The sequence below is a fragment of the Micrasema longulum genome, unplaced genomic scaffold (genome assembly GCF_059751315.1).
Source record: "Micrasema longulum isolate JH-2025_06_02 unplaced genomic scaffold, ASM5975131v1 h1tg001217l, whole genome shotgun sequence".
In the NCBI taxonomy this organism is placed as follows: domain Eukaryota; kingdom Metazoa; phylum Arthropoda; class Insecta; order Trichoptera; family Brachycentridae; genus Micrasema; species Micrasema longulum.
The window spans coordinates 106,434-119,723 of NW_028278404.1; the positions used below are offsets into that span (position 1 = coordinate 106,434).

The 13,290-nt window shown below is 31.5% G+C and overlaps 1 protein-coding gene across 1 annotated transcript; it reads left to right on the forward strand.

Moving 5' to 3' along the window:
- Positions 1–519: 519 nt before the first annotated feature.
- Positions 520–13,248, forward strand: LOC148276442 (uncharacterized). Its single transcript, XM_088234236.1, has 4 exons — positions 520–1,347; positions 2,863–3,267; positions 11,002–11,814; positions 12,368–13,248. Exons 1-4 carry the CDS (start codon positions 571–573, stop codon positions 12,791–12,793), a joined length of 2,421 nt encoding a protein of 806 aa, XP_088090362.1. The 5' UTR covers positions 520–570; the 3' UTR covers positions 12,794–13,248.
- The last annotated feature ends 42 nt before the right edge of the window (positions 13,249–13,290 follow it).

Below are 13,290 nucleotides of genomic sequence, written 5' to 3' on the forward strand. Positions count from 1 at the left end.
AAATAGGCATGGTAAATATTACACAGTGTGTAAAATGACCGCAATGAACACTTAAGCCCTGTAAATGACTAGACTTTCATATCCCTTCTCAAAAATGTTTTCCCTCTCTGTTGCAACAAATTTAGATCTAAACTCCGTAGGGAGGAAATCCAGCCTGGCATACTCAAAACATTGTTGAATGACATAATAATCAAAAAATCTTAATGAATTGATCAATAAATTAGAAGTAATAAATCTATTTACTTCTATTTTTAGACAATTTCATTTGTAGATTGGCGGGCATACTTCCGTACGGCAATTTATACTAAGAAACAAATTGAATAAAAAGCGGACAGTTGTGAAACTAAATTCAAAAATATGTTTTGCGAAATTATCGAAAATGTTTTCCCTTTTTTGACTTTTGTAAAAGTACGTCTCTGCGCTCACTTGACATAATTTATAATGAATGTCAAATCACTTAAATTATATAAGAAACTGTTTATGTACAACGAAACGAGAGTTTTCGTTATCAGTCGCCAACTTAGTTCCCAAACGGTAACATTAAATACATTAAATACACGAGTTATAAACATGACCACAAAAATCATCTCCCAAAAAAATGAAATGAACGCAATTGTAGATGAAATTGCCACAAAAGAAAATTTCGGAGATTATGTGTCAGTGTTTAAGGAAGAAAAGTTTACTGGGGATAATTACATGGGAGACATAGCGCGCATACAAATCAAATCACCCAAAAACACTAAAAATGCTATTAATTTAATATTAAAAAGTGCCCACGGTTCACCGTCAATCCGAGAAAGAGTTCCCATTAATACCTTCTATGCAACGGAGGTTTTTATATACGAAACAGTGTTACCATGTTTTAGAAAGCACCAAGAAGCGAGCAAGCTTTCACCGAGAGAGAAAATTTCATTCGCCAAAATTTACAAGGCTTCATTGGAACATTACAAAGAGTTTCTTATTTTAAAAGACCTGACGAACGATGGCTATATATTGCACGATAAGAAGATACCGTTTGATAAGGAGCATTCTGTTCTAGCGGTGAAAAAAATAGCCAACCTGCACGCAGTTTCGTTTGCAATGAAGCAAAAGAATCCCGAGTTGTTTAGAAGACTGCAGAAAAAGCTTCCACATACTAGTAACTATGGAGCAGGAATGATGGAGTTCATACCGCATATAATCAAAAGTATTCTACAAATTATCGAATGCCCCTTTAACAAAAATAAGCTGGAGTGCTTTAAAACTGATACGGTGTTGGACAATGCCCTGGATGCAGAAAGTACAGAACCCTATAATACAATCTGTCATGGCGATTGTTGGAATAATAACATGCTCTTCAAATATTCGGTAATTAAGTTTTTTTTTTTGTTTCTTTATATCTAATTGATATTTAATCAAACATTTTAAGACTTGTATTGTTATAATTGCTAATCAGTGTTGCCAACCCCATTCTAGAGTAAAACCGTATACACGTTTAAAAAAACTGTAGATGTTTATTAAAAAAACTGTATATCTACAGCCTTTCCTAATTTTGTATTATTTAATGGTAGTAATAAATTAAACATATATCGGGAAGAAATATAAAACAAAAAAATTATGTTTTCAAATCAAATTTTTAATCAGTCTAACAAAATAAACTTGGAAACAATTCAATAAAAATATAAGACAATCATTATAACTATAAATACACTAAACAATATCAATATAGTTTTGTAGATTTTTTAATTTTTTTTTTATACTCGTTTGCGAGGGATTTTGGCTCTTAGAAACAAGAATACGAAATTTAAAGAATATACGCTTCAGTGAACGACAAAAAAAACCCATAGCCACGAAAAAATATAATATAATGCGAGGTAGTGAAAATCAGTATGAAAAAGTTATGTGACAATAAAATATTATTACCGTCTAAATTAAACGTAAAAATAACATGAAATTTTGGGCCAAAAGTAAAGAGGGACATTCAATTAGAATTATTATTTAAATTTGGCAAATAATATTTAACAAATTCAAATATTTTTATTACTTGTCCTTAAGAATTTAGTGAGATATAATGTGAAAATAAAAATGTATTTGAAATTATAAATAAATTTAAAAAATATATGTTATAATATCTAACATGTTATTTATATAAAGCTATCAGCTAATTTTCAATTTGTAAATGCATGCTTTTGTTGAATTTTTCGAGGTTTTGATAAAGCTGAGTTAGTGAACGAACTACATAGCAAGTAAAATAGATGGCGATAGCATTAAAAAAAACTGTAGATTTAAAAGTCAAAACTGAGAAGATTTCCAAAAAACTGTAAATCTACAGTTAAAACTGTAGGGTTGGCTACACCATTGCTAATTCAAAAAGAAATATTGCCCTCAATTTGGTAATAGTTTTAGCTTTTACCTGATATTTCATTGATATTATTGTAAAATAGTTTTTTCTCTCCTCAATATAAATGAATCATTTCTTAACACTTTTCAAATATTTAGTTGCAGAAAGTATTTAGAAAATTATGATTTAAATTAAACATATAATAAGCTCCGAGAGAGGTTTATCAAAATATAACGGAAATGTGTAAATATTATTTGCTGAGACGTTAAAAAATATACGTTGCATTTTTATATTCATATTTTATTAATTAATATTATTTATGACATATTTAATATTAAAAAAATCGGAATTCAAACTGAATGTTTATTTGAATTAAACATATCAACAATGTTATTATTAGCGCACTTAATAATACGTGTGTGCCCTACTTCAAGATTTAAAATAAAATTTAAAAAAAATATTACCGAACTATTTCTTGGTGTAAATAGTTTTTGTAGCCTGGTATTCTAATTAAACATGTAGTGAATAATTAAAATTTTCAGGATGGAGCATTGATCGACGTTATACTTATCGACTGGCAAATAGCAAGATTCGCTTCTCCCGTCACAGACCTAATCTACATGGTATTTCTTTCAATGGATGAATCTCAAATCGATAGCAACTTTGAGGACATTCTAAATATTTACTACGAGACCCTTAGCACCTCTCTCTCGGACCTGGGCTGTGACGTCACCTCGTGTTATCCTGAGAGGGTTTTCAGGGAACATTTGAAGATGAAAATGATATTTGGACTCTTTATGGCGATCTGTGCATTGCCCCAGACTTTGTCAGACCCGGATGAGGCTAAAAGTGTGGAAGAAATGAGCGAAAACATGGATAATGGAGTATCAAACGTAAAGGTTTCTGATGTTGCAGCAAAGAGAATTAATGGAATTGTTAATTATTTTGTTAAGAATAATATTATTTAATTAACGCGTAATATATTTTTTTATATTATTATTTAATATTATACAATATTCGCATAAAATTAGGCGTATTTTTATACTCTGATAAGCATTTTTGTTTCAAGATTTTACTATTATTTTTTTTAAAAATTGTTATTTACACTATTACTAACTTCTTAAACATTTAAGTGAAAATTCTTGATGGAAGTTCATTATAATTTATTGTAGAAGTAAAATACGAGTGATAACTTTAATTCTTAAATTTTTAATATCATGTGACCGGTTTCATCGCTTTCATATCTTCGAGACTGTTTTATTTATGATAAAATTCAATATATTTATACACAACAGAGGTTAGGACAGAGAATTCAAAATTATGTAACAGTAAATTCAACTAAATTGCAAACAATCATACTCACGAGGGAAAGAACAATAAAAATAATATATATATACAATATATTGAGTTTTTCTACGGACATTTCTTGGTAAAACTGCGTTTTAATTATAATAATAAAAGTACGTACATAGTTTTATTCCACTTTTATTTTAAAAAAAATACCAGTGACCGGGTTTCGTCGTGAACGACATCGTCGGTCATCAGACTGGTGACTGACGATGTCGTTTACGATGAAACCCGTTTACTGGTAAAAAAATTATGAATAAAAGTGGAATAAAACTATATACGTATTTTTATTATTATAATATATACAATAGTTAAACCTATTAAAATATCAAGTCATTAGTTAACTCGAATTGAATTATTTATTTGAATAATTTATTTGATTTAATAGCATAATTATACATTTTTACAATTTAAAAAAATTTCACTTGTTATATTTTTACTAAAACTAAAATCCCACCAAGCCACTTTTTGTAGCTTGTTGGTGAAGATTATATTTATACTGACTTAATAATATTATTTACATTTATAAAAACAATGAATAACATATAAAAATTAACAGCCGGAAAGATCAGAATAAACATGTTTATACAAATAATAATATATAAATTTATTTTTTAAATACAAGAAAATACATGAAAAAATAAAATATTTACACCTAAGCTACTATTCATATATAAACTCTTGATCGAGTAGCCACTCTCTTATTTTGCTCTTGTTACAATGTGAGTTAAATTTAAGTTCTTTTGGTAATAAATTAAAAATTCTAGGTACTAAATATTTGAGAGTTCTATTTCCATATTTATTGCATACTTTTGGTACTACCAAGCCATCATTAGACGTGAAGCGTGTATTATGGTTATGTTTGAGAGGAAACTTGAATGTATTACTATGAAATTGTTCCAAAATGATGCAAAGCCACAGTAGTCCTCGAACAGGCAGAGTTTTGATTGTTTTGTACAGGAGATCATTATTACTTCTTTGTTCGTAAATCTCTGCAGGTACAATTCGCTTAACTATAGAATACTGTAGACCCTGGATCATTTTAATATTAGTTTTAGTCGAATGTCCCCACGACTTTATACCATATCTTATTATTGATTCTACTAAAGAAAAATAAATAATTTTAAGAGTGATTTTAGGCAAAATAAAAGATAACTTATAGAAAGTACTCACAAGAGTCCGCAAACAAAGTTTGAATATATGACGATCCCATTTAAAATTATGATCAATAAAAATACCCAAATACTTATACTCCTCCACAAATTCTATGAGTTCACAATTACATGTGTTAGAAATACCATCATGCAAGCAATCTGTGCAATGAGCAATAATATTAGGCAAAACATATTTTTTGGCATGAGGAGATTTTATGTATAAGCATTTAGTCTTTTTTGCATTTATAATGAGACCATAGTCATGAGCCCATTTTAACAATTTATTGAAATCACTTTGCAATATCTCTTGTGATTCTAATGGGTTTTTATTGGAAATAACTAGTGCGGTGTCATCTGCAAAAATAAATCTCCTTACTTCTTTAAAAACGTTGCAAATCACTGACACATAAATTATATACAATTTAGAACCCAAGATAGACCCTTGTGGCACCCCTGATAGGCATTCCCTCGCTAGACTTAATGAATTCTTTATTTTTATACTCATTTTCCTCCCCACTAAATAATTTGAAAAAAAAAGTTAATAATTACCCCTTATGCCAATTGACTCCAAAATACATATTAATTTAGAATGACACAAAGTGTCAAAAGCTTTTGAGAAATCGATGAAAAGTACAGTGACATGATGCAAAATATTTAATTTGTTATTGATGAAATCTGCGAAATCCTGCAGCAAGTCATCGCAACTCTTTTTTTTTTGAAAACCATATTGGAAAGGATCAATGATGTTGAACTTTTTTAAATAAATATCTAAATAAATGCAGACATATTTTTCTAAAATTTTTTCAATTGCAGGTAAAAGTGAAATTGGTCTATAATTATTAACAATTGAATGACCCCCCCCTTTGTAAATTGGTCTAACTATGCTATGTTTAAACATCTCCGGAATCACACCAGTCAGCAAAATAATATTTATAAGGTGTGTAATTATAGGACCTAACACCGAGACATGTTTTTTGATATCGCACATTCTTATATTGTCAATACCGGTTGTTTTAGAATTTTTCATGGAGCTTATAATTTTTGCTATTTGAGAAGTTTTAGCTCTAGGCAAATACATTGAATGCTGTTTTGGTGTAAACGTGATTTCACTGGTTTCAAAGGTGCATTTGTGCAGCAAGTCTTTCACTCCAACCTCAAAAAAAGATCCAAATTTTTCTGTCGTGTCTTCTATTGAATTTTTCAGTAAAAAATATTTTTCAATAACTGTGTCACAATCAGTTTTATTATTTCTTCCTAATACTTTATTAATTTCATTCCAAGTAGACTTAATGTCATAGCCGCAACCATAGAACCTGTTATTATAATAGTTTTTCTTTGTTTTGAGCACATATTTGTTTAATTTATTTCTATATGCTTTGAATTCGCTTTCAAAAGTTAAGTTAATTAAAATAACTTTGTTAATGATCCTTAAAACAAAAATAACTTAATTTAATTTACTTTCATGTAATTTTGAATTCTGTATCCTCTGTTTTGTATAAATACATTGAATTTCATAATAAAGATACCAGTCTCGAAGATGCCGGGAAAGCGATAAAACCGGACACAGGATATTCCAAATTTGTAGATTAAAGTATCACTGTCTTTTATTTCTATAATAAACTAATTTCTTGTTCCAATTCTATTTTGGTATTGCTTAAAAATTAAATAGCACTCTTACATACCTTTTAGATTTATAAAAATCATGTTTTTAAGTGCAATCGGTATTTTGTTTGAAAACTTTTTAATGTATTTTTCAAGCAACTCTTTATTGTGAACGCCTTTCATAGATAAAACAGAAATAAAATTACAAGCTATTGGTATAAGAGATCCTTTATTATAATTTTTCAGGTCTTAAGTAAGTAAAAGAAAACCGTTGATTCAAATTAATAATTCCTTGTCTTCTCCGATCACTGTTACTTCTGGAGTACCTCAAGGAGCCCACCTTGCTCCATTATTATTTAATATTTTTATAAATGATATTATCAACGTTCTTCGAAATACAAAATTCTGGCTTTTTGCTGATGACAACAAGGTACTTAAACTGATTGAATCTCCCAATGATTGTCTTCTTTTTCAACATGATATTAATTGTTTTAATGAATGGTGCGACATCAATTGTCTTCAACTTAACATTGACAAATGTAAAATAATATTTTTCTCGCGACGAAAAAAACCTATACAATTCAACTACAAACTAAAAAATACTTCCCTTTCAATGGTTTCGTCAATAAAGGATCTTGGCATTACTTTAGATAGTAAACTCTCCTATTGTGAACACATTGATAATATTGTAAACAAATCTCTCAAACTTCTCGATTTTATCAATAGAGTGACGGCGGACTTCAAAAATATTAATACCATCAAAACTCTTTATTGCTCACTGGTTCGACCCCATCTAGAATACGTTTCTCCCATTTGGTCTCCATTCTACAGGACTCGTATTGACCGTATCGAGTCTGTCCAACACCGTTTTCTAAGAAAAGTGGCATGGTTGCTCGGATTACAAAGGGGTAATTATTCTTATTTTAAAATAAAGCAATCTCTTAATGTGTCTTCATTGGAGAGATGTAGAACTGAGATGGACCTTATATGCATTTTCAAAATACTTAATGCTTTAAGTGATGTCCCATCTCTGCTGCAATCAATTTCTTTTCATGTTCCCAACCGTGTCACCAGAAGTCAAAATCTGCTATTTATAAAATCTTATAAGAGCAACTTTGGTTTTTATGCCCCAATGTCCAGAATGTGTAGATTAGTCAATTCATCACACGACTTGGAATAGATCTTCCGGCTTTTCGTAGATCTCTTCGCGACTAAACAGTGTGGGATGAAGTTGGATTGGCATGGTTTAGCTCAAAGTTTTAGGTCTTTCGTTTTTTTGAATATATTGGATACAATTATTGTTTTGCCCTTGTTTGTCTTTGCTAAATAGTTTTATCTTCTTTTTGTTCAGTTTCTTGCATTTATGTTTCTTCATGTAACTGTTGTAATTGGCTTAGGCCGTAGGTATATAATAAATAAATAAATAAACAAATAAATATTTATTTTATAAGTATTTTTACACTGGAATATTTCATAGTCCCTGGACTGGCACCCGAAGCGTAAGACTGATCATCTTACCTTCACGTCACATAAAAAAGATCAAGATACGCTGCGATTGGTGTACCAATGCAGTGCCCTATGCACCATAAGTTGCGGAAAGGGAATGATGATGATGATGAAATCCTATAGAAATGAACATTCCAAATTATTATTATACTTTGGACGAAAAAGCGGCATGCTTTAGCTATATATTGATTTTTCAATCACTCCAAATCACTTCCGCGCTAGACCTTTTCATCGGACGCAGACGGTACAGATGAAGCTAGGCTTTGGAAATGACTGTTTCTACTGTTTCTACTGTTTCTTCCAAAGCCTTCTTCTTAATTCTTAATTTCGCATTTATTTTATTTAAGGCACGTAACTTATCCCGCAATGAGGAATTCTACTGTTTTCTAATTTATTTATTTTCTAATAGCGTACTATTTAACTAAGCAAATATATATATATATATGTATGTATATATATATATATATATATATATATATATATATATATATATATATTGTGCTTTATTTGCAAAGATATGATTTTTTAAGGTTATATTATCAAATACCGCGCCAATTGACTGTAATCAGTGTGTCACTTTTCAGTATTGACATCATGAAACGGTAGGCGTTCTCACTTTCACTGACCGCGGTAAGTTGTATTTCTCCAGCCAATAACAAAACTGACAAGAATCTATGGAATATTGCTTTGATTACTTCATTTAGTTGATCGTAATTTGCTCATTTCTATGTTATGGTTGTTTTTACGAACGTTTCGATTTAGAAAAACCTAGAAAGTTGACATAATCTCTGGTTGAAATGTCAACAAAGTATAATTTGCCGCATTTTAGGTCGTAGATCGTAATCGAATTATTCGCCGCCAAATTACCAATCACGATTTATACTCTTTTTTTTTCTATGGTCAAAACGTTCCTTACAAGGTGCGGGGGCTTTAAAGCGGAAACCGGAAATACAACACGTGGATATAAGGAGTGACGTCATTATTTACGATTTTAAAATGAATACTATTTTTAACATTTTTTATTTATTTTTGCGTGCGTTTTTGAGATATTTCATCCTACTCCAAAATTTTTTAATATTCACGTGTACACGAAAATTTTTTGAAAATTTAATTCCGGGTTAGGCTGGAATTCCTCATTATTGTAACTTTTTCAGAATTTGCGTAGCGTAGCCGTCACAGTGTATTTGAATTATGCCTTGATAGCAGAACAACCCCGCTCTTTCAGTCAATATTTTTTTGTAATAAATAAAAGCGTAAATTTGTTATTAAAACGCCGTACTTCAAATTATTCTAGCTACTTGCGTTTAAAAGTTATAACGGTTTTAATTATATAATGTACCACCGGACCCCTGTATAATGAAATATCTCGAGACGCAAGGGGTGGGAGTTTTGAGTAATAATCGAGTCCCACATCTAGAACACATGTAAAAAAAATCAGCTGATTATGAAACATTAGATGTTTATGGCTATTTTTGATCTCATATTCCTGTGCCATTATGAAATATTGCAAATTTAAAACATAAATTTATCCAATAATGTTTGAGCATCTCTAAATGCTTGCAGACTGGCTGGATTTCCTCCCTAGGGAGTTATTCGTATTTAAATTTATTTCAACAGAGAGGAAAAACATTGTTAAGGAGGGAATATGGAAGTCTAGGCATTTATAGGGCTTATGACTTGTCATTGGCTGATTTAAGTGGCCACTTTACACACTGTAACGTTCACCATTCTGCCCATGTTTAAACATCCACATGTCCTCAACTCTTCCATCTGTCAACTTTTGTGAAGTAAAAGAGCTGAAACCTTTATAACGTGGGTGAGATTCATCCGGCTGAACAAAATCACCTACCAGGCAACGCCTAAATTTAAATATGAATAACTTCCTAGGGAGGAAATCCAGCCAGTCTTAAAGCATTTGGACATTCTCAAACATTGTTGAATTACTACCTGGTAAAAGAAAAAGTATAAAAAATTGGAAAATAGTTTTCAGGCGTTGCCTAGTAGGTGATTTGGTTGGATGAATCTCACTCACATAATAAAGGTTTCAGCTCCTTTACTTCACAAAAGTCAACAGATGGAAGAGTTGAGGAAATGTGGATGTATTTAAATTTATTTCAACAGAGAACGAAAAAGTTTTTGAGAAGGGAATATGGAAGTCTAGGCATTTACAGGGCTTATGACCTGTCATCGGCTGGTTTAAGTGGCCACTTTACACACTGTGTAACATTCACCATTCTGCCCATGTTTGAACATCCACATATCCTCAACTCTTCCATCTGTTGACTTTTGTGAAGAAGAGTTGAGGAAATGTGGATGTTCAAACATGGGCAGAATGGTGAATGTTACACGGTGTGTAAAGTGGCCACTTAAACCAGCCGATGACAGGTCATAAGCCCTGTAAATGCCTAGACTTCCATATTCCCTTCTCAAAAACTTTTTCGTTCTCTGTTGAAATAAATTTAAAGACGAACAACTCCTTAGGGAGGAAATCCAGCCAGTCTGCAAGCATTTGGACATAATCAAACATTGTTAAATGTGGATGTTTAAACATGGGCAGAATGGTGAATGTTACACAGTTTGTAAAGTGGCCACTTAAACCAGCCAATGACAGGTCATAAGCCCTGTAAATGCTTAAACTTCCATATTCCCTTATCAACAATGTTTTCCCTCTGTTGCAACAAATTTTGATTTGAATATCGGATACTTTTTACCATGAGAAATTCCGCTAACAATAAATTTATGTTGAATAAATGTTTGATGTCGACCACTCCAGGAATCTAACTCAAAAACCATTAGACCACAAGGCGGACAATCAAGTCAGTGAATTACTTTCCTACGTGAGTGAAAATATATAAGCTATCATTTAATTTAATCAGTGTTAAAAATTCCCACACATCGCGTGTTTAAATTATTAACAAAATATTTTTTGGTCGTTGCGTTGTCAGAAATTAGATGTTCGCAACATATAATTTATCTTGTCATGTACTGTAAATAAAACAATGTTCTATAAATATACGAGTAGATCTGTTATTTAATCAGTAGACTTGATAACTTTATTCCGGTAACACATAACCTGACTTAGCAATAGGAACCAAAATGGAGTCCGCTAATAGTACTATAGAAATGAACGGGATAAAACAAATTATCCATGAAATTATACGTGCAAAAGACGTTACCGATTACAATATAGTGATTAAAAAAGACCCGTTTACCGGTGATAATTATTTAGGAGACATATCACGCATTAAAATAAATTCTCATAAATCTAATAAAAATAAAACAATCGAGTTGATAATGAAAAAAGCCCCGCCATCTGCCACGACCAGGGACGCTTTTCCGATCACAAATTTATATAAAAACGAAATATTCATGTATAATTCTGTTTTCCCCGCTTTGAAAAAAGTACAAGAAGATTGTAACATCCCAGTTAATGAAAGATTAGCGTTTGCTAAACTTTTTAAAGCTACTTCTGAAGAGTTTAAAGAATTTCTTATTCTGAACGACCTGTCAGTTGACGGGTTTACAATGTACGATAAAAGATTACCACTGGATGTGGAGCACACCTCTCTCGCTCTTCAAAATATGGCCAGAATGCACGCTGCTTCCTTTGCGATTAAAGAAAAAACTCCCGAATTATTTAATGAATTATTAGAGAATCTTCCCCAAACTATAAACTATGGAGATCGCATGCCGCAATACGCTCAGCAGTCGATTGAAATGGTGCTTCCCGCCATAAAATCATCAGTAAACAGATCTAAAATTGCATATTTTACAACCAACTTTGGCGAAATTATTCAAAACGCCTTGGACGCGAAGCTATCAGCCCCTTATAATACAATTTGTCATGGAGACTGCTGGAATAATAATATGCTCTTCAAATATAAGGTATGTATGTTATAATTCATAGTTAAAAATCGCTTCGATCGTTCATGTCTTATTATATTATTTTGATATTTTGTATATTATGCAAAACTAGTATACAAACATTATACTTCCAGTTGCACTTTTGGTCGAAAAAGAGAAAACGCATTTTTTAAAAACGAACGTTGTTCACCACCAAGAATCAAACCCATGCTCGGCCTATTCTCAATATAAGAGAGGTTCGAAATTTTTGAAGAATCAGCAAACTTGTTAAATATTACCTTTATGAAATTCGCTTAAATGTTTATGTTGATAAAGTACAAATTCTTATACTGATATTCGTGTACATCGTAAACATATCTGCGATGGGTCTTTTTATTTCGAATTTTCTAGAACCATTGTGTATCTGTATTTATAAAAAAAAAAAAAAAATCTATCCTTTTTTTTAAACTTGTAAAATATATTCCTCGGCACGGGATTTCCTAGTGAGGAATAGATTTTTGCCAAATCATGTATATTTTTATATCAATGAAATACTTCATAAATAATCATAAATAAATTTTGGTTTTAATTTCAGAATGGAAGGGCCGCTGAAGTAATTTTCATAGACTGGCAGCTTTCACGGTTCGCCTCTCCTGTTACAGACATATCCTATCTGTTGTTAATGTCTCTGGATGAGGATCTATTAAATGGCCATTTTGAAGATCTTCTCAACCTTTACTATTCTACCCTGGAGTTGTCTATGAAAGCATTGGGCTGTGACGTTAGTGTCTGCTACCCTAAAGATGTCTTCGAGAGTCAGTGTAAGAAGAAAATGGTGTTAGGACTTATCATGGCATTGTGTATTATTCCGTCTACTTTGTCCGACCCCGGGGACGCGAAGAGCATTGAAGAGCTAGTTGGGGAATTAAACAGTGGGGTTAATAGCGTAAGTGTAGGAAAACTAGCTGCTACAAGATTAAATGGCGTAGTTAATTTTTGTGTTAATGGTGATTATGTATAATAATGATTAAACCGGATTGTGGTCTCGTGTTAAGTGTTAAAGACTCGTGATTCAGAGGTCCTCGGATCTCAGTTCAATCCCGCTCTACGACAATCTGAAACGCTTTATACAAAAGTGAGTTACTTACAACGCGTTGAAAATGGTCACCAAAATAGGAAAACAGGAGAAACTCGTTTATTCGAGCTTCAGTCATCCGGATTGCCAAATACCGAGATCGTTATCAGGAAATAAATGAGACGGGTTTAATTTGAATTTAATTGGGCAATTAACTTTGCTGCACATGTTTACGTAAGTTTTTGATGTGATTCCAATTCACTGTTGTCCTTAAAACGTGTAAAATGCCTTTCTAAATATGTATATACTGTCAAGTGCACCATCTCTTACACAAAACAGTTATCATTTATAAAACTACTTGAATACGTTGTGATTATGTATTTAAATAAATTTATTAAACCTGTTCTGATTCGTTTCTTAATAAAAGTTATTTAAAGTAAATT